This window comes from Leiobunum rupestre, chromosome 2, assembly GCF_980474605.1.
Source record: "Leiobunum rupestre chromosome 2, qqLeiRupe1.1.hap1, whole genome shotgun sequence".
Taxonomy (NCBI): Eukaryota; Metazoa; Arthropoda; class Arachnida; order Opiliones; family Sclerosomatidae; genus Leiobunum; species Leiobunum rupestre.
This window is the reverse complement of record NC_143385.1, coordinates 61329125-61352265: the sequence shown is the minus strand read 5'-3', so window position 1 is coordinate 61352265 and position 23141 is coordinate 61329125. Positions and strand designations below refer to the sequence as shown.

Below are 23141 nucleotides of genomic sequence, written 5' to 3'. Positions count from 1 at the left end.
CTTAAATTAAAACTATGGAAACCACTGTTGTACAATAAAAATTATTTTATTAAAAATAAATAAAAGCTATGGAACTCGGCGGGAAAACCCCTTTAACCTGTGAGGAGAGAATTGGTAAACCTAACGCGGTACGAGTTGTTCCGAGTTTTCACGCAGTGCCACAAGCTGAGATCGAACCCGGCTCCTCTCGCTGGGAGGCGAAAGTGCTAACCACTCTTCACTATTTGTATACAACAAAATGGACACTTCTATCGTACTTCTGGTACAAGCATGAGTTAAAATAATCTATCGTTGAACAAAACGCGACCAATTGCCGACCACCCAACCAAAATAAATAATACCACCAAATTACTGATTTTAGTGACCGCAAAAATGTGAAATAACATTTCCTGAACAAAAGTCTATTGGGCTTTAGCCGGTTTCGGTTGCCTGCTCCTCGAAAATACTACGTTAAAAGTTAATCACACGTTCAGACAAGTTAGGAACGTTTAAAGCTCCCATTTTTTTAAACAAACAACCCCTCAATGGTGGTCATTTGGAGAGGGTGAGTGCTTTTCGTACTTTGGGCGTTTTGAAGTTTTATAACAAGGCGACCGTTCTATATTAAGGGAAATAATTTTTTTCGAAGTACGTTGATTTTGTATAAAGTTCATTATTTGGAATGTTACCATTTGTTGCTTGGTTGATTTTGTTCGCGAGCTTCAAATATTTCCTTCAACTTAGATGGATTTGAAAGCAATATTTAAATGAAGGGCTTTATTAATCGCTCATAAAAGGACCAAACTATACAAAATAATCACCCTTTTTTCTTATTCAGTGTTATTGTAATAACAATTTTATTTAACAATTTTAAATCCTCCCAGCGATCCTATAAATGTTCCTATATTTCTGAAATGGTCCTATAAAATTCTATGATACTGAAATGGGGCGCTATAAAGTTCTATAATTCGGAAATGGGGCCCTATAAAATTCTATAATACTGAAATGGGTCCCTATAAAATTCTATAATTCTGAAATGGGGCCCTATAAAATTCTATAATACTGAAATGGGTCCCTATAAAATTCTATAATACTGAAATGGGTCCCTATAAAATTCTATAATACTGAAATGGGGCCCTATAAAATTCTATAATACTGAAATGGGGCCCTATAAAATTCTATAATTCTGAAATGGTCCTATAAAATTCTATGATACTGAAATGGGGCCCTATAAAATTCTATAATACTGAAATGGGGCCCTATAAAATTCTATAATACTGAAATGGGTCCCTATAAAATTCTATAATTCCGAAATGGTCCTATAAAATTCTAGAATTCTGAAATGGGGCCCTAAAAAATTCTATAATACTGAAATGGGGCCTTATAAAATTCTATAGTTCTGAAATGAGGCCCTATCAAATTCCTTAAAAGTGAAAGGTAGTCCTATAAAATTCTATAATTCTGAAATAATTAAAGTAGATAATATTAAGTTTAACTTAAAAACAATTAATTTTTTTCATTTTAAAATTAAGTTACCAAAAATATTTCTACAATTTTAAACAATTAAAAAGTAAAATTAATAAATTTGACAGACTTTTCCAATTTAAAAATAATAAATACAATTAATTAGACATGACATATTTTAAATAACTTACCAAAATATCGAAATTTTCACCAATTTCAAATTAAAATTTATAAGTTGAGCAGACTTTCCCAATTTGAAAAATCTAAGTACACTTTTGCAATATATTACTACTATTTTAAATAATTTAAAAGTAAAATGACTAAATTACGCAGATTTTCCAATATCAAAGATATTTTAATAAATTATAATTAATAAAAATATGCCTACTATTTTAAATAATTTAAAAGCAAAATGACTAAATTATGCAGACTTTTCCAATATCAGAGATATTTAAATATATTATATTATGCATGAAGTAAAATTAATTTAATTTTAAGTGTATTTTATCACCAATTTTACCCCCCCCCCCCCCCTCCGTGGCCCGGCATTTGATAGTAAGATTAAGTCAATAGCCAGAAACAACGCCGATCTGCAGTTCAACTTTGTACCCCAGCGCAGGCAGTAAACAGCTCGGAGCCCAAGACATTAACTACCAAATGATGTAATTCGATATTCCAGTTATCTTCTCCGCGATAACGATTACCCAGAAACGTGCGAAATTCGTCCACTTACTTCCTTTTATTTATTCAAAAACGTTAAATTTACAAAACAAGATTACAGTAAGGCAAAATATAGTCCGGCGCTGAAGTCGCCATCTACATATGAGGAAAACACGGAAGTTATAATATAATATTAATTTAGTTTAATATAATATTAATTTTGTTTATTATTATATTAAGTTAGTTTATTATTATATTAAGTTAGTTTAATCTAATATTAATTTGGTTTAATCTAATATTAATTTGGTTTAATCTAATATTAATTTGGTTTAATCTAATATTAATTTGGTTTAATCTAATATTAATTTGGTTTTATCTAATATTAATTTTGTTTACTATAATATTAATTTGTTTACTATAATATTAATTTGTTTACTATAATATTAATTTGTTTACTATAATATTAATTTTGTTAAATCTAATATTAATTTATTGTATTTATTTTCATTTAATCAAATATTTATTTTTATTTAATCAAATATTTATTTTTATTCAATCAAATATTTATTTTTATTTCATCAAATATTTATTTTTATTTCATCAAATATCTATTTTTATTTAATAAAATATTTATTTTTATTTAATCAAATATTTATTTATTTAATCAAATATTTATTTATTTAATCAAATATTGATTTTATCAAATATTTATTTTTATTTAATCAAATATTTATTTTTATTCAATCAAATATTTATTTTTATTTCATCAAATATCTATTTTTATTTAATAAAATATTTATTTTTATTTAATCAAATATTTATTTATTTAATCAAATATTGATTTTATCAAATATTTATTTTTATTTAATCAAATATTTATTTTTATTCAATCAAATATTTAATTTTATTTAATCAAATATTTAATTTTATTTAATCAAATATTTATTTATTTAATCAAATATTTATTTATTTTATCAAATATTTATTTTTATTTAATCAAATATTTATTTTTATTCAATCAAATGTTTATTTTATTTAATCAAATATTTATTTTTATTTAATCAAATTTTTAGTTTTGTTCAATCAAATATTAACTCAATTCCTAATTTTTATTTTATTTTATTCTGAAATTTCACTTATAAGGTAACCTCGAAGTCCTCGATCCCCTCTTGACAGAGGGCTCCACATTCCTAGCACAGACAGCGACGACGCCATCTCTATAGTATCCCTCTATACCCTGGGAATCAGTTTACAAAAATCCAAAGGCAGCTCTACCTTTGGTAATGGTGTCAACCAAAAAACGAAATTTACGTCATTAGTCCCTTTATCGGAGTATAATTCTAGCGCCATCTGTGAAAGGGGACGGACTAAAAATGGCAACGCTTACTCTCGTAGTATACAAAGCCTCGTATTTAAAAAATAAACTGAGAATATCATTGCGCAGACAATACTCGCAAAATAAAACGCTGCCAATATATTTGCGAAGTTCAGGGTCACATTTTTAATTTATTTTTCCCTTTTACACCTGCCACTTCCATTTCAATGGAACATTATTTAAACCTCCTGTTCACGGTCTAATATGGCCGCCTGCAATTTGTTACCGACGCAGCCAGGAACGAAAAATCTGTAGAGGGACTGCCACAGCGATTCTTGTGACACGGCAGTTCTTGTGTAGAAATTTAGCAGGGTGTAGTCGGCGGTTTTTCCGGCACGGTAGTTCCTGCGTAGAGATGTATTAGGGTGTAGTCGGCTATTTTTTTGACACGGTAGTTTCTGCGTGCAAATTTAGTACGGTGTAGTCGGCGGTTGTTCTACCACGGTAGTTTCTGCGTAGAAATGTTTTAGGGTGTAGTCGGCGGTTGTTCTGCCACCTTAGTTTATGCGTAGAAATTTAGCAAGGTGTAGTCGGCGGTTTATTTGACACGGTAGTTCTTGTGTAGAAATTTAGGGTGTAGTCGGCTGTTTTTGTGCCACGGTAGTTTCTGCGTAGAAATGTTTTAGGGTGTAGTCGGTGGTTGTTCTGCAACATTAGTTTCTGCGTAGAAATTTAGCAAGGTGTAGTCGGCGGTTTTTCTGCCACGGTAGTTTCTGCGTAAAAATACTTAATGTGGTCAGCTGTTTTTTTGACACGGTAGTTCTTGTGTAGATATTTAGTAGGGTGTAGTCGTCTGTTTTTGTGCCACGGCAGTTTCTGCGTAGAAATTTAGTAATGTGTAGTCGGCAGTTGTTCGGACACGGTAGTTCTTGTGTACAAATTTAGTAAGGTGTAGTTTGCTGTTTATTTGACACGGTAGTTTCTGCGTAGAAATTTAGTAATGTGTAGTCGGCAGTTGTTCGGACACGGTAGTTCTTGTGTACAAATTTAGTAAGGTGTAGTTTTCTGTTTATTGGACACGGTAGTTTCTGCGTAGAAATTTAGTAATGTGTAGTCGGCAGTTGTTCTGACACGGTAGTTCTTGTGTACAAATTTAGTAAGGTGTAGTTTACTGTTTATTTGACACGGTAGTTTTTGTGTAGAAGTTTAGTAAGCTGTAGTCGGCGTAGAAATTGAATAGGGTGTATAAAAACTTTTTAAAATGAAAATTGGTGGTAGAAATCAGCTTTTCCAAATCCAAATTCGTCAACTATTTTCACAGAGTAGAAAACGCCCTTGAGAATTTAATTCTGCTTTTATTTTTCGGAGTGGGTCGAGGCTCGTCCGTAAATTGCGTTTTATATCCGAGATTTATCGGTTTGATGAGAGAGAGGACACAATGGCTCATTCGTTGCGACGGATTTTATGCGGGCAATTTAGCAGCCGGTCTCTCAATTATTAAAATTAGCCAGACGGTTTAAATTATTTAAATTGGCTGTGTAGCGGCGCTGGCAACGTCGCTGCGAAAAATTCAATTTTTCACTGTTTTCCCGGCCTTTACTCATCGAATTCTATTCATTTGTCTGCTTGTGATTTTCCCCTTGGTGAGGGCTCGCTCAGATTTTGTCTCAAACCAGGGAGGCTCGCCGAAATAGCTCTCACGTATCTGGCAAACTTGCTAACGTAGTGGCTTCGTTAAATACGAAAATATGAACCTTATTCATTTATTGGTTTATTTTTTTAACAAACAATTGTATAAGGTGAAATAACCATATCCCATTTATTTTTGTAAATATTACGTTAATAATATGACTATATTTTAAAATATACTCTCTTCACGTTGTATACCTTAGCTATAGACAAGAAATTCAAGTTCTTGGCTGATGATAATCTACAGTTTCGGTTGCGAACCTTATTCATTTATTGGTTACTTGTTTTAACAAGCTTAAGTATAAGGTGCAATAACGATGTCCCATTGATTTTTTGTAAAAATTACTTTAATAATATGACTATGTATTAAAATATACTCTCACGATGTTTACCTGGGGTAGGTACATTTGTTCGAATTTCAATCGTCCGAACGGTGGAACAAGTGTTCGAATTTCATTCGTTCGAACCGCCGAAATAACAAATGTTTCAATTGTTCGAATTGGACAACTTGTTTGTTTCATTCGTCCGAATCGGTAGCATCACTTGTCCGAATTCTGTCGCTAAATTAGAATTTCTTATTGCTGTTTTTTTTGGTCCGGATTTTTTTTAGTGCAAGAACTAAAATAAAAAACTACATCGTAAATAACGTTGTTTGTTAGTAAGTGGGAATTGCGTTGAATGTTGTGGATATTTTAGGTTAGGTTAGCTTAGGTTCACGTTAATGTTACTTTTTTCTTATGTTAACAATATTTAAAAAAAAAACAACCAATTCCTAATGTTCGGAAAAATGGACAAACGATTATTCGAACAAATGAAATTCGCCAGTAAAGTTAACATAAATTGAACGACTAAATCACCAACAAAAGTTGTGATAAATTTTTCGGGCAAATGAAATACGTTTTCGGACATTCGATCCTGTTTTCCGGCATTCGGACAAATGATCATTCGGACATTTGTATCACCGTTCGGACGAATGAAATTCGAAGAAATGTACCCAAATCGTTTACCTTATCTATGGACAATAAATTCATGTTCTTGGCTGGTGATTTTCTTCAATAGTTCAAGTTGTAAATCCAACCGAATTAACAGTATATAGACTTAGTGTAATGGTTGGTCGTTATAGTTAGTTATTGAAATTGATTGATAATCGAGACCTGATATAATATATGACCAAATTTGTGTTAAAAGTTTTTAAGTATTAAATACGAATGAATAAAAATTCTAGAAGAGTTTATTATCGCATTATAGGCTGACATTGTCTACATGCTTAAATTTCTTAAATTGGATGTAGAATATCAAGAATTTATCTATCTGAATGAATTAACCTTTTCATATAATATATAAATTGAAGTTACGTTTCCAAACCTTAAAGGCCGACTACATAAATATTCGGTTTACTCTGTCTTTCACTGGAAGTTGGCTGACTGCAATACACGTGTGCCATGCAGTCAGCCGACTTCCAGTGAGAGACAGAGTAAACCGAAGATTTATGTAGTCGGCCTTTAAATCTCAATGTTCTTTATAAAAACAACTTATATTTACAACCATCAATGAAACCGAGAAAGAATTTATTAATATTGAGGGATAATTATAATCATGGGAAGATCCTGGTCCCCATTTCCGCTGCGGCACGAAAGGGGGGAAAGAGCACTCGGAACCACTCTTTCCCCGTTGAGTTGTCATGTTCTCTTCATATTGGTTAAAGGAGTTTTTCTTTCGAGTTCTTAATAATAATAACAATCTAGGCTAATACCCAAGGCACCACCTTCGGCCTAAGTCATCGAGCAACTTTTAAAGCCTTTAATTCAGGTGGCCGGGTTACAATGCGTAGGAGGGTGGTGGCTAGCCCTGCAAGCCAACAGCTCCCTACACTCACTATTAACGTTAACCTCTACAAGTTTTTATGGAAATGGGAAACCGAAGAGCTCGGGGAAAAATCCCTGAAACTAGTGGCGGAGATAACTTGCAAACTCAACGCAAAAGGAGTGGTTCCGAGTTTTCAACCAGTGCCACAAGCTTGGATCGAACCCGGCTCCTCTTGCTGCGAGGTGAAAGTGCTAATCACTTCGCCACCCCCTGTACCATAAGATCTTGTTGAGGTTAACGGTAATAGTTAGTGTAGGGAGCTGTCGTCTGAGGTAACACGAAGGGCTTGCCACCACTTTTTTACGCAGTATAACCCGGCCCCTTGGAATTAAAGGCATTATAAGTCGTTAGATGACTTGCGTATTAGCCTAGCTTAAGTCACTAGATGACTGGCGCCTAAAGTGGTACCTTGCGTATTAGCCTAGCTTAAGTCACTAGATGACTGGCGCCTAAAGTGGTACCTTGCGTATTAGCCTAGCTTAAGTCACTAGATGACTTGCGCCTAAAGTGGTACCTAGCTGATTATTATTATTATTATTAGTTATATATTTTTTATTAATATTATTATTTATGACGTTTTTTATTTAAAGGTGAGGCGATACAATTTATCAAATTTACACCAATGGTACATTTGTAACGCTAATTTCTAAATGACGATTAAACGTGTCTATTGGTTTCCCTAGCGTTAGCAAAGTAGAAGGAATCTCGTGAAAAACAACCTTAACATTAAGTAACCGGGTTCAAGAATGTCTAGGGGTATGATATAGGTAAATATATAACGAGAGTACGGGTGTCCAAACGGTTTTATATATCATAAACCAAAATAATAATAACAATACAAATAACAATAAAATACTTAAACACTTAATAATAATATCAATAAGCATGCAAAAACACGAAATACGCGGGGGGGGGGATACGCGGGCTCTCTCTCTCTCTCTCTCTCTCTTTATAACAATAGTTTGAAGCCTGTGGCTTTCGCTCACCGATTGATGAACCGGTCTGGAGTCTTCTGGCTGGTGGTCCGACTTTCCAAAGACTGGCTCTTCGGCGTGGCTAGCTAGCTCCTTTTCCTGGACTTCGTCCTCGATCGATATGTCGTTCGTTTTGGGTCTCCTTAACCCTTTGGCTCTGTCTGCTCTTAAACTCGGTCCACTCTTTGGCTCGATTCGAACTCTGGCTCGATTCGGTTTCTGGCTCTGTCCGCTCTCTGGCTCGATTCGGTTTCTGGCTCTGTCCGCTCTCTGGCTCTGTCCGCTCTCCGGCTCTGTCCGCTCTCCGGCTCTGTCCGCTCTCCGGCTCTGTCCGCTCTCCGGCTCTGTCCGCTCTCCGGCTCTGTCCGCTCTCCGGCTCTGTCCGCTCTCCGGCTCTGTCCGCTCTCCGGCTCTGTCCGCTCTCCGGCTCTGTCCGCTCTCCGGCTCTGTCCGCTCTCCGGCTCTGTCCGCTCTCCGGCTCTGTCCGCTCTCCGGCTCTGTCCGCTCTCCGGCTCTGTCCGCTCTCCGGCTCTGTCCGCTCTCCGGCTCTGTCCGCTCTCCGGCTCTGTCCGCTCTCCGGCTCTGTCCGCTCTCCGGCTCTGTCCGCTCTCCGGCTCTGTCCGCTCTCCGGCTCTGTCCGCTCTCCGGCTCTGTCCGCTCTCTGGCTCTGTCCGCTCTCTGGCTCTGTCCGCTCTCCGGCTCTGTCCGCTCTCTGGCTCTGTCCGGTCTCTGGCTCTTCTGTCACTCAGGACCCTGTGGACTTACTCAGGCCTCTGAGGACTCACTCCATCTCTCTGTCTCCAAATCTCTCTAACTCCCTGGTTTTGTTCAGCACCATTTCAGTAGGCGTGGTTTAATTACGGAAACTGACATTTGGTGGCTTCTTATTGGAGAGGTTAAAAGGTTAAGGGTAGCTTGGAGTAGGCGGCTTGGCTTGAAGATTATTGGCTGTAGAAGGTTCGTGTCTAAAAGTAGAAAGATGAAATCATCTGGTGTCTTTCCCAGGAAGAAGGTCGCACGACGGTACCACATGTCGCCACGTGTCTTTCGGGAAGGGTACACGTGGTTGTAGTTTTTATTTTTAAAGGTGGCCGTTTGAAGTAACACTTCTTTCAATAGTTTACTATAGATGCCCGAACGCCGTACAATAGAGAGCGCGCATCTCTAAGTCATTTACGATACGACGCCGAGTATTTAACAATAGAGAGAGAGAGAGAGAGGGGTTATAGCGCACAATGGATGAGTCAAGATGTGCGCGCTTTCCCAGCACCGAACGCTGGTTAGGGGAGAGCCACATGTAGAGGGGAGACGATGCACTACACGGACAACAATAATACATTTTACGAGAAAAATACTAATGATACCCTCTTACGACTTGGACACCCGTAAGAAATTGAAAAATATAAAAGGGACTTAAAAACTAAATGTCATAAGTTTTAAATAACACTAATCTAAATAGGAAATATTTTAAATGCAATAAGTTTTAAATAACACTAATCTTTATATAACACTTTTAAAAATGAGCGTTACACATTATTATACAATTTTAGGTTTTCGGAACTTTTTATACATTGACTTATGGGTTTGGGAGCTAAAGCGTAAATGGATAATTATTAAAATGAAGATATTTAATTTAGGTAGATCTTAGTTAACATATTTTGAAAATTGTTATATTATAATTGAAACTTTAAATTTTAAAAAATGAAAAAAGTATAGGAATGAATTTTAATTCGACGGGATGTGTTCGTGTCGATTTCAGAAAGGAGCCACGGGCGTGTTGATGCTGACGGAGGAAGAGAAACGGACGTTGTTGGCCGAAGGCTACCCCATCCCGCAACGCCTGCCGCTGACCAAGGCCGAGGAGAGGTCGCTCAAGAAGATCAGGCGCAAAATTAAGAACAAGATCTCCGCCCAAGAGAGCAGACGCAAGAAAAAGGAGTACATGGATTCTTTGGAGAAAAGGTTAATCTCCAACACCCCTTTTTTTATTAACACCTGGACAGTTCATATAGTTTTTATTGCGCTCAAACTAGAGTTAGGTTGCGATAGAATTATACCAAAAGCGACATAATTACGAAAAGTGAGTTATACCAAAAGTGTGACAATCCCTGTACTTTCGTATGCTAAAGGTTTAATGAATGCTCGACTCGAGATCGACCACATAAAAGAATATTTATTGTCGCCTTTCTGGATCATTTTTTAGTCTATGGTATTATATCGTAGGTAGATGGCAATAGCATCTCCACAGAACGACGAAAAATCAAAAAATACACTAACTTTGACCAGTGCTACTTAGTTCCTCCGTTCCTCACTACGAGGCGTTATTTGTTGGTTTTAACTTCCTCCCCTCCCCAAGGCATACTTTCCCGTCTCCCCTCCCAACTCGTATTTCGCTCGTAACATTCATTCAGAAATATTTCCGATTGACACACTTTTGGTAATTATTTCACTTTTGGTTATACAAATTCGACCACTCTGTTTTTAACCTTATTTAATCAAAATCGTCTAAACATGGTCATTATCCCCTAAGTAGAAATTAATATATTCTTGTACTGGCTGAGATATTTGTTATGGGGGATATGTAAGAGTTTGACCATATGATATTTAAATTGGAAGCCCACCCCCATCCGGAATTTACAAGTTAGTGCTACTGTCGACTTTCTTCTGGCTTAGATAAAGTATTGCAGGATGCGACGATTTTTATGGTTTTTTCTTTGGTGAAAAACTGATAAGAGCAGTTGAAATATTCGCGTCGTTGCTAAGTTATGTCATTTTTAGTTCTTTTTAAAGCCCCGCTCTTGATAAGGTCTCGTACATTATCAGCGCACGTTTTGCGACCTTGGTTACAATGAACAAGTCGGTCCGGGTGGGTGGTGCGGGTGATTCACCCCGATTGCAAATGAGTTAAAATGTTTGTCTTTTGGGTTTATTTTTGCAGAGTCGAAGTGTTGAGCAACGAAAATAGCCACTACAAAAGCCGGATGGAGATCCTGGAGGGGAGTAACAAGTAAGTTGGACCGACCATTTCTCTTAAGCCAGGCCAAATCGATTCGATTATCGCGTTGAAAACCAGCTTAGCAAACGGTTTCAATGATAGTTTATTTAAAGTTGTTTATGCCAGTCTTAGTCTTGTATTTTTCAACTTTTCTAATTTAGTTGACCGTTTTCAACTCTTCTAATTGAGTTGACCGTTTTCAACTGTTCTAATTGAGTTGACAAGCTTTATCTATTGTAATTGAGTTGACCAGTTTTAAATGTTTAAATTGAGTTGACCATTATCATCTGTTCTAATTGAGTCGACCATTATCATCTGTTCTAATTGAGTCGACCATTATCATCTGCTCTAATTGAGTTGACGTTATCATCTGTTCTAATTGAGTTGACCATTATCATCTGTTCTAATTGAGTTGACCATTATCATCTGTTCTAATTGAGTTGACCATTATCATCTGTTCTAATTGAGTCGACCATTATCATCTGTTCTAATTGAGTCGACCATTATCATCTGTTCTAATTGAGTCGACCGTTTCCAACTGCTTTCGATTTCAGATCACTAAGTTTAGTTTATCTCTTAGACTAACATGTAATGTAAGTTCATCGTGGGTCAATTGAGAAAACGCTCGACGAGTGACCTGTTATCCCGACATCGCGGTAAATTCGAATTCCCTTTACTTCGAGAATGCAGTCAGCTATCAGCAGACTTATTGAATTAATGGAATGTATAAGATATATTACATTTTGCCAACGATCTCCATTCGCTTTGGGCCGAAAGTCTGCAGACCCGTCTGGAAAAGTGAATATAAGAGAGATCGAATCATTATATCCGTGAGGCGCTGAGCTGTAAACATGACGTTATTAGCGACAATGTCCGCTCTTTCCACGATACATATCTCGCTTATTACTTCTTCTTAATGGAAGGGAGTGAGTAAACAAGTCATTTGGGCGTCCTCCGCGGAGTACGCCTCTGTGTGTCTTTGAACCCTGCTTTTGCGATTCTCTCAATGAACCTTAGTTCCCCCCGTCCCAATTTCTAAGGGGGGGGGGGCATTTTCTACAAGGGTGTCCGTCACTACCTGGCCTATACCGATGTCGTGACTCATTTACATTTGGGCGTTCATTTACCGTTCGTAATTAAGTCTAATTGCTTTGCAATGTCCGTGTGGTGTAAATTGAAGTTTCTTAGTGGAACTGCGAATGATTGGAATTACCGATTTATTGTTATTTGGTTGGATTGAAAGTTGTTTTTTGATGCGCGTATTTGGCCTTAATTGACCTCTAGTTTTTAGAAATGAAAGCGTACAACGGATATTGTAAAACGTTTGCAACTTTATAGTTTTAAATCTCAAAAAATGTATAAAATTCAGTCTAAATATCAATATTTAATTTTTGACCACAACTGTCCTTGTAGCATTTGGTTTCTGGGTTGCAACCTACTCGTACGAGGATTTATTTTGGCACTTCACGCGACACTATTGATATTGAAGTTTGGAATTTGACCTTTATCGCCATTTACATTGTGGTATTGAACTAGTGTGACCTTCATAACCAATTTAAAGTTACGAGTAAAGTTTTATAAGGTTAATTACTAAATTTTCAAATTCAACACGTGGCAAGGTCTTAAACGATGGGTCACATGCCTATGTTTAAAAATAAGAAAACATTTGACCTTGAATGACCTTGAATATTTTTTTCTAGATCTCTATTGGTGCAACTGCAAAAACTACAAGCACTAGTCGGCGACTATTCCGAGAGGAAGCTCAAAACGACAGCTTGTCAGACAATCCCGACCTTTTTTGAAGAGGTACTCTCTCAATCAAAATGGTTTTCTGGACTAACTTTTAATTCGATCGAAATGATCTGGACTAACTTTTAATTTGATCGAAAGGATCTGGACTAAATTTTAAATCGATCGAGATGATCTGGACTAACTTTTAATTCGATCGAAATGATCTGGACTAACTTTTAATTCGATCGAAATGATCTGGACTAACTTTTAATTCGATCGAAATGATCTGGACTAAATTTTAATTTGATCGAAAGGATCTGGACTAAATTTTAAATCGATCGAGATGATCTGGACTAACTTTTATTTCGATCGAAATGATTTGGACTAAATTTTAATTCGATCGAAATGATTTGTACTAACTTTTAATTCAATCGAAATGATCTGGACTAACTTTTAATTCGATCGAAATGATCTGGACCAACTTTTAATTCGATCGAAATGATCTGGACTAACTTTTAATTCGATCGAACAGGAGGACATTCTTCCAGACGACACCGACAGCTTCGTGCATTCTGTCGAGATGATGGAACTCGTCGACAGCCAATGCAGGTAGCCATTGGAATGACGCAACAGGGTTTTCTATGAATTATCAATTTCCCAGAGTTTATTAACAGGTATTTCCAATTCTTTACTCTCTTGAAAAACCGTATTGTAGCTTGATCATTTTGTTATCGAGTAAACGTTTAAACTTCGGACACCAATTGTTAAATCAACATTTTGACGTGTATTCTAATAACCAGTTTTGAGGAATCGAATATGCGTTATGGACAATCGAATATGCGTTATAAACAATCAAATATAATTTTAGAGATTTCAAATACACGTTGGGAGAAACCGGTTATGAATTAAAAAATACATAGTTATATAGTTTTTGTTGAAAGCAATCGAAAATGTTATTCGAATATTCGTTGACCGATTTGAGAATTTTAGTTTAGTGCAATATAGCATTAGGATGAAATGAATAAAGTATTCGTTCTCAAGAATAATCGAGTATTCGACTCGAGAGTAATCGAGTATTCGACTCGAGAGTAATCGAGTATTCGACTCGAGAGTAATCGAGTATTCGACTCGAGAGTAATAGAGTATTCGACTCGAGAGTAATAGAGTATTCGACTCGAGAGTAATAGAGTATTCGACTCGAGAGTAATAGAGTATTCGACTCGAGAGTAATAGAGTATTCGACTCGAGAGTAATCGAGTAATCGACTCGAGAGTAATAGAGTAATCGACTCGAGAGTAATAGAGTAATCGACTCGAGAGTAATAGAGTAATCGACTCGAGAGTAATAGAGTAATCGACTCGAGAGTAATAGAGTAATCGACTCGAGAGTAATAGAGTAATCGACTCGAGAGTAATAGAGTAATCGACTCGAGAGTAATAGAGTAATCGACTCGAGAGTAATAGAGTAATCGACTCGAGAGTAATCGAGTAATCGACTCGAGAGTAATCGAGTAATCGACTCGAGAGTAATCGAGTAATCGACTCGAGAGTAATCGAGTAATCGACTCGAGAGTAATCGAGTAATCGACTCGAGAGTAATCGAGTAATCGACTCGAGAGTAATCGAGTAATCGACTCGAGAGTAATCGAGTAATCGACTCGAGAGTAATCGAGTATTCGACTCGAGAGTAATAGAGTATTCGACTCGAGAGTAATAGAGTATTCGACTCGAGAGTAATAGAGTATTCGACTCGAGAGTAATAGAGTATTCGACTCGAGAGTAATAGAGTATTCGACTCGAGAGTAATAGAGTATTCGACTCGAGAGTAATAGAGTATTCGACTCGAGAGTAATAGAGTAATTGAGTATTCGACTCGAGAGTAATAGAGTAATTGAGTAATCGACTCGAGAGTAATAGAGTAATTGAGTAATCGACTCGAGAGTAATAGAGTAATCGACTCGAGAGTAATAGAGTAATCGACTCGAGAGTAATAGAGTAATCGACTCGAGAGTAATAGAGTAATCGACTCGAGAGTAATAGAGTAATCGACTCGAGAGTAATAGAGTAATCGACTCGAGAGTAATAGAGTAATCGACTCGAGAGTAATAGAGTAATCGACTCGAGAGTAATAGAGTAATCGACTCGAGAGTAATAGAGTAATCGACTCGAGAGTAATAGAGTAATCGACTCGAGAGTAATAGAGTAATCGACTCGAGAGTAATAGAGTAATCGACTCGAGAGTAATAGAGTAATCGACTCGAGAGTAATCGAGTAATCGACTCGAGAGTAATCGAGTAATCGACTCGAGAGTAATCGAGTAATCGACTCGAGAGTAATCGAGTAATCGACTCGAGAGTAATCGAGTAATCGACTCGAGAGTAATCGAGTAATCGACTCGAGAGTAATCGAGTAATCGACTCGAGAGTAATAGAGTAATCGACTCGAGAGTAATAGAGTAATCGACTCGAGAGTAATAGAGTAATCGAGTAATCGACTCGAGAGTAATCAAGAATTAGATTATAAAATTCCAAAAAAAAGATACGAATTATTGACAATGGCACTAACAATGCCGAAACTAGTCAACCAATTTTATTATATGAATATCTGAATTATGTAATAAAAAAGTCTTTTTAACCTGCGCAATAATTCGTATCCTTTTTTTAGTAATTTTATAATCTGATAGCGCAAGGATAGAACAAATAAAACTCTTTCAAGAATTAGACATTAGTATCGGTAACCATTAAGAGGAATTTTGTTAATGCGATCATTTGTGAAAGTTAAGATATAAGTTAACTTAACTAAAGTTAATTTTTATTTGCAGGTATTTTGCTTCGTAACTTTGGACCAACAATCTGATTTTTATAATTTCACGGTGAAAATTCGTCACGCGTGTGTTTTTTTTTGAACACCATGTTTTTTTAAGTGCCAGTGTGTTTGATCCAAAAACTGCTGTGGACACATTTTAATATAATTTGTAAACCCAAGAATTTTGATTTCCGCCAACTGGTAATTTTGGTTCCTTTGCATTGCCGTACCATTTTTAACGATATTCGCTTGTGACTTAAAAATCATCCACACTTTATCAGAATTTGGTTAGTATTTTGAATTTTAATACTATGTTGTGAAAGAAATAATCAAATCTGCTAGAGAAAACTAAAAATAACGAATTTTAACCTAGCGTCTTCTGCTAGTGCGTTGGAAGGTTATGATATCGTACAAAGTTGATGCTGTTGTTGTCACTCTAGCGAATTGGTGTAATTTCTCTCAAAATGTATTTTCAAGCATGTGTGTTTGTGTTATAAATTATTAATTTAGACACTTTAATTTCAGGATAAAAAATTTAAGTGCCTTATATTATCATTATACATGAGTCGAGGACATCATATATATGTACACGTCCTGTCATATGACCATATCGACGACTACGTATCGGTTTACGTGGACCAAAAAAAAAGATGTAACAGCCATTAATGTCACATTCCTTCAAAGATACCACCTTTTGCCCCGAGGTATCACATCATTCCATATAACGAACTGCTAAAGCCTTTTCCTCAATCGCTTCATAATATATATTTTTAAGTTTTTAAAACAAGCGTTCGCGCATTATATTATTATAAATATGGGGATAAAAGTTAAATATTTATTTATGAGCTAGGTTTAAATTTAGAGTTATTGATCAACCACCCAAAAATGGTTGTTTTTATAAATAATGAAATGCATAGTACTTATATATTGCTTGTTTTCTGGTTAAATTAAGTTTGGTTTGGTCATAAGATATTGATTCAGGTTAACATTTAGTTTAGAAGACCTAAAAATGTACCATTTATGGTTTTAGTCATTTTTAGAATTAAAAAATAGCAGAAACGCTGTTGGTACCATTTTGCATACGTTGTACCATTACTACCACTAGTACATGCAGGCAAGAGAAACGTATTAAATCCTTTTGGTTTCGTGCTCCCAAAAATATGATTTCGAAATGCAGATTAATAATAATATGGTCATTGCTTACCACATTTCTTAATTTTAACTGGTCCTCGTCGTCTCATCCATTATAACTCTAAATAATAAAATCTAGTATTTACTGATATAAAATGTCGCTAATTCTAAATTTCAAAATTTTTATGCTTATAGCATCTCTTGATGCTAAGCACGTGTTTCTTTTGCTTAATAGTTAATCGTTCCCTAATATATATACTACCTAGTATGCATTCACAGAAAGCAAAAGTAGAACGTTCCTTTTGGAAGAAAAAACTAAGTGGTCTAGGGGTTAGATATTGTCTACCAAATTTGCGGAAAGGTTAATTCATATTTAAAAAAAAAGCACATTTTGATCAGTGCATATGTAAATCAAACTGCAAGAAGTTAAGTGCTGAATTTATCATTTCTGATTTTTAAATCTTATTTGATGTCTTAAGATTTTGGTAAAGTATTGCACTATTGCAATTTATTTGATTTAAATTGTACTATTGCACCTTATTTAAATAGTACTAATCTGTACCATATATTGGGCAAAACAAACTTCATTAAAATCTGTACCACATTGCGCCCTATTTTTTCGGTTTTAACCACTTTTAATTTCAAATTTTTAATCATTAACGATAAGAGCATGTACCATATTTCAAGATCCATTGTTTTTTCCAGTAGGGATAGAATTTTAGATTGTAACAATAGAATTTCGACTAATGTTGACCATTTTTATTGTACCATAGACGTATAATTCTTATATTGGGGTTGAAATGTTTCTATACATATAATGGTTTGTTACTTTATTTAATTAGCGCATTTTGATGCATATTTGCATATAGTTTATGCAACAAGGGACGTAGCTGCAATTGTTTTTTTTTTTTTATAAATTAGGTGTTTTAAGGTTAAAGGCAAGTTTTATTTAACGGTAAATATATGTGTTGGGTTAATATATTTAAGGTTATTTAGTTATTATATACCCAATTTTTATTTATGAAATGTTAGTTATGGGTTAATTGTAATATTTCTCTAATTATTGAAGCCGTGTGGCAATAAACTGCACGAATAGGTGCAATTTAGAACGTAAAACGTCCATGGTACAATAAATGCAGTAAAATTCAAAAATGGAACAAAATAGTGTATGATTCATTTTCAATGTACCCTTTTTCCTTATGTGGTACGCAGCTAGATCTTAATGGTAGTTTGCGTTTATTATAAATTCATAAATGGTACAATTAGGGAAATATAGTAAAATAATTTTGGCATTTGCAAATTACATGATTTCTTAGGAAAATTTGTGCATAACAGTATGTGGTAACAACGTTATAAAGTAAGCCTAGTTCTACAGCCTGTACATATTGTGGTTCTGGTACAACGGTGCAAAATGTAATATTTAGTACAATATAAGATAAATGCAAGTATTGAAGTGGAAAAGTAAATTTTTGAAATTTCTAAACTAAATTAGACGCTGAATCCTAGAAATTGTAAATAAGTTAACATTAAAATCGTATAAACATTATGCAGTAATCACCCAAACGTCATAACGAGGAAAATTCATAATCATGAATAAAAAAACACATTTTTAAAATCATATAAAGGGGAATATTACATGAATAACTAGTCTAATTCATAAAATTTTACTTTATTATTTTTTTCGTGGTGTTTTATATGCTGATACAATGGTGCATCGACTGCTGATATGAAGTTTATTTTGAAGAGATAAAAATATATAATTTGGGTAATCCAAGGCACCGAAAACTTGGTGCGAACACCCAAAAAATTTATTGTATAAAGAAGTGCAATTTTTTTGTTTGTTTATGATATAACCGTAAAAAGAGTTTGTGTTCACGAAAACTTTCTTAGGCAGGTTTTTTAGTACAACCATTGGCTAAAATCGTATAATTGCCTAATTTTTAAATAGTAATTCACTTAGAATTTTATTTAATGAGCACTTAATTTAGCGAACTTTTATGTTTTTAGGGGTATTATTTTTTGTTTGTGGGGTTGATAAGTGTATATTTTGAGGTTTTTCAATTAGAAGGTTTAATTCATTAAAAGTAAACGCTACTGTTAATCATTCTGTCAGTACAGTTGATATATTATTGCGTGAATATCTTCCATTCACCTAATTTGGTTATTTAAGTTATTGGTTCCTTAATTTGATTTTTTGTTGCAATTAACTGATACGTAATGTAACGCTTTGTTGCGTAAAAAGGTACAAAGGTTATTTGGCAAAAATTTTTATCAAAAGGTATAGTTTTTCATTAGAAAAAGGAATCAACTGCTGACATTGAATCTAATTGACATTTGTACAAAAGTAATTAAGCCTTCTTTAAGTCTAACTTTTGACACGTAAAATATTTTACATAGTTAAAGTCTAAAATACGATAATCTCGTATGAAATGTTTTCAAAATATGTTTAATTATAATCAAAAATTGGTATTTAAAATTTATAAATTTTCCAAAATGTATGTAAGCTTGTTTTCTCAAAATGTTTGAATTTATGTTTAAATAACAGGAAAAATTCTATGGGTTGGTTATAAGAGAACATTTTTAAAAAAATGAAATTTTAAATAATGTTAATAATAACAAAAATGAAAAAGATTCTTTTTACATTTTTAACATTCTGCCCAGCGTTCGTAGCATTTGGAAAAAGTAACTAAAGAAACTTGAATCTCAGGTTACACACGGCCAAATCGAAATTTTTATGCAAAAAATGGTTACGGCTTATTTTTTGACGTGGATTTTAATCAAATCAAAGAAAATTTTGCCATTATATAAATTTAAAGACGACTCTTTACAAAAAAAAAACAATTATCCTTCCAAATGTGGTCTATTATAGAAAATAGCGTACTTAAATATATTTTTCAAAATTTGAAAATATTGTAATTTATATATCAGGATGAAGTAGTATTTGAGAATACGTGTTTTGAATGTTATTTTTGTTTCTCAGTTTATGATTTTGATCTTTTAATTAATCAAACGTACTTACTAATCAAAATGATTCAAAACTATTTTTCAAAATTTAATTTGTTTGTAAAGATTTAACTAGTTCAAATTAAAATATTTTGAACCATCAAAATATGGATTTAAATTTTACTAAAAAAATGTTATCGTAGAAAATTCACGAAATCAAATGTTTCAAAACTGAGAAGCAAAAATCGTGGTGGTTTAAAATATGTGTAAATTGGTAATATATAAAAAAAACGTTGTGGTGAATTTAAAATATCTCAAAAAAATGAGAATGAAAAAAAAATAAATGCTCAGTTCTGTGTTGTCAAAAAAAAATTATAAAAGAAACATACGCTTAATTTATTTTTTAAAAATGCGTATAAAAATTTCATTTTTTAAAGAAAAAAAACTGAGTTCCTAAGTATCAAAATATATCATGATGGTCAGAAAACATATTTTATTACAAGTTTAGTAAGAAAAATATATCACCACATAGATTAAATAAAATTTTAAAAATATATGTTTATGGAATAGTAAAAATTAGGGGTGTCTTTTTTCCAGGGGAAGGTTAAGTGCGAAAATGATAGGAAAAAAACCATAAAAAATATTTCACCTAAGTTGTGATATATCATTTGATAGTAGTAAATTAAAAAAAGTAATATTTTTTTCATTATATTTCATACTATTTAATTCATAATACATTTGGTTTGAAAAATCTCTATTTAAAGTAAAAAAAGAAGACTTTTAATTTTAAAATTTCATAATTATTAAATCTTATTGCCAGTCAACGCAACGGGCATATAATTAATGTTTTTTTGTTTATTTTAATTATACTTGGCAGTTAATTAATTGTCTCGCATAAATTCATGTATTTTTTGCATATTATTTTTTCACTATCATTTGCTTGATTTTTTGTGTGTTTTCTGTGATAAACCGTATATCTGTAGAACTGTAAAACGTATGTTTAAAAAATCTTCGAAAACTATCGTGCCTATAATTAAAAATATTATTCTCTGAATTATTTAGTTTTTATTTATTTTTAAATGCATAGCAATATCAAATAACCTTAGAAATACATTGCAATGGGTTAAACACACTACCCGCACTAATTTTGGGTTTAAATTAAATATATAAACTAATAACTATTTATAATTACAATTTTCTTGCGCATATGATTACGGACAGACATTTTTAGCTATAGTACAAGCACCACTATCTGACTCGATTTCTTCACTTAAGATAAGAGAGACATCTAGTAAGATAGATAAGCATTATTATTTGACAATTAAACAGTTTAGATTTTAGAATTTACTAACATATAAATATATTTTATTTATTCCATTAATTTGTGAACCAAAGAAACTAATATCGGAATTTAATTAAAAATTATAAAAATATATGTGAAGTCTAAGACTCCCATCTGGCGTCATTTAATCTGCACTAACGAGACAGACGCGAATTTCGAAATTGAAGCTTTCGTACCATACGCAGTATTTTTACCAACCTTGTACCATCCATCGACAAACTTGTCGATGTACCAAGGATCTATATAATAAAACTCTAAGCTCCTTTCGTCGCGTTTCTTTCTGACTGTTAATCGCGACTCTAACGTGGCATCGCCGCGGGTACCCGGAGGTACACGCCGAAGGTATCCCTAAAGCTTCGCCTTAATACTAGGTCATTGAGTATATTTCAGAAATCGGGTCTAACGTGACATCGCCGAAGGTAATTTCTCTGTGTTTCACCCGCGGTCGTTGCGCTTCGCCTTAATACTAGGTCAAATTTATTTTGGTCATTAAGTTTGTTTTTGAATTTTCGGATCGGATTTCGCACTGGCTCAAATTTTGCACTGTAAATCGGGACTCAAGGACGACCGTATTTTTATTTGTTCGTCATGAGAGTAAATCAGCCATTCGGTACAGGGGGTTTAAAGGAGTCGTTTGGGACGCCTGCGAGATTTTGAGTTATTTTAGCGGGGAAAACGGTACCACGGAAATTCTCGCATGGGAAAAGGTATTTTAGCGGGGAAAACGGTACCACGGAAATTCTCGCATGGGAAAAGGTATTTTAGCGGGGAAAACGGTACCACGGAAATTCTCGCATGGGAAAAGGTATTTTAGCGGGGAAAACGGTACCACGGAATTCTCGCATGGGAAAAGGTATTTTAGCGGGGAAAACGGTACCACGGAAATTCTCGCATGGGAAAATGTATTTTAGCGGGGAAAACGGTACCACGGAAATTCTCGCATGGGAAAAGGTATTTTAGCGGGGAAAACGGTACCACGGAAATTCTCGCATGGGAAAAGGTATTTTAGCGGGGAAAACGGTACCACGGAAATTCTCGCATGGGAAAAGGAATTTTAGCGGGGAAAACGGTACCACGGAAATTCTCGCATGGGAAAAGGTATTTTAGCGGGGAAAACGGTACCACGGAAATTCTCGCATGGGAAAAGGTATTTTAGCGGGGAAAACGGTACCACGGAAATTCTCGCATGGGAAAAGGTATTTTAGCGGGGAAAACGGTACCACGGAAATTCTCGCATGGGAAAAGGTATTTTAGCGGGGAAAACGGTACCACGGAAATTCTCGCATGGGAAAAGGTATTTTAGCGGGGAAAACGGTACCACGGAAATTCTCGCATGGGAAAAGGTATTTTAGCGGGGAAAACGGTACCACGGAAATTCTCGCATGGGAAAAGGTATTTTAGCGGGGAAAACGGTACCACGGAAATTCTCGCATGGGAAAAGGTATTTTAGCGGGGAAAACGGTACCACGGAAATTCTCGCATGGGAAAAGGGGGGAGGGGGTACCACGGTATTTAAAACATGGGGAAAAGGGGGAGGGAGTACCAAGGTAATTATCACATGGGACAAGCGGGGAGGGGGTACCACGGTAGTCATCACATGGGAAAAGGGGGAGGAAGGGCTTTACTGGGGTGGTTCTACTATGGGGAAAAGAGTACCATGGAAATTATCCCCTGGGAAAAAGGGGGAGGAGGCCTTACTGGGGGGGTTCGACTATGGGGTAAAGAGTGCCTCGAAACACACCACTAGCTGAGGGCCCGCCTGTAAGAGTACCATGGAAATTATCCCCTGGGAGGGGAAAGGGTGTAGGGGATACCACGGTAGTTATCACATGGGAAAAGGGGGAGGGAGTACCAAGGTAATTAACACATGGGAAAAGGGGGAGGGAGTACCAAGGTAATTATCACATGGGACAGGCGGGCCCTCAGCTAGTCCTATATATATAGGATCCTATCTAAAATCTACTATCCATGCTTGTACCATGGGCCAAATAATGATAAATCCAGGACATGACTCTATGCGAAAAACCCGTCCAACAGCGCTAACACCCGACCACTATTGCCCCCTATTGGGAAAACTGCGCGATCGCGGACCTACGTCATTTTGGGGGCAAATTTTTTAGGGGCAGTTTTCAAAAATAATACACGTGGTCGTCTAAGGTTCGTGGTGGTCGTCGTAGTAAATATCCTGGAATATTTATTCACAGTTATCATATCTAGTGTGGTTATTAATGTAAGTACTTTTTTTTAC

The 23141-nt window shown here is 35.1% G+C and overlaps 1 protein-coding gene across 2 annotated transcripts in view; it reads left to right on the top strand.

Moving 5' to 3' along the window:
• LOC149958616 (cyclic AMP-responsive element-binding protein 3-like protein 1) overlaps positions 1-20574 on the top strand; it is a 178307-nt gene extending 157733 nt beyond the window's left edge. The window contains exons 5-11 of one of the 2 annotated variants that reach the window (XM_090165954.1): positions 9707-9909; positions 10886-10954; positions 12643-12748; positions 13206-13347; positions 15494-15764; positions 16003-16181; positions 18341-20574. In XM_090165954.1, the coding sequence (XP_090022080.1) occupies positions 9707-9909; positions 10886-10954; positions 12643-12748; positions 13206-13286 (459 nt within the window). In that variant the 3' untranslated portion in view covers positions 13287-13347; positions 15494-15764; positions 16003-16181; positions 18341-20574. Of the gene's footprint in view, positions 1-9706; positions 9910-10885; positions 10955-12642; positions 12749-13205; positions 13348-15493; positions 15765-16002 lie in introns of both variants that reach the window. The other variant, XM_090165953.1, reaches the window with a different exon arrangement.
• The last annotated feature ends 2567 nt before the right edge of the window (positions 20575-23141 follow it).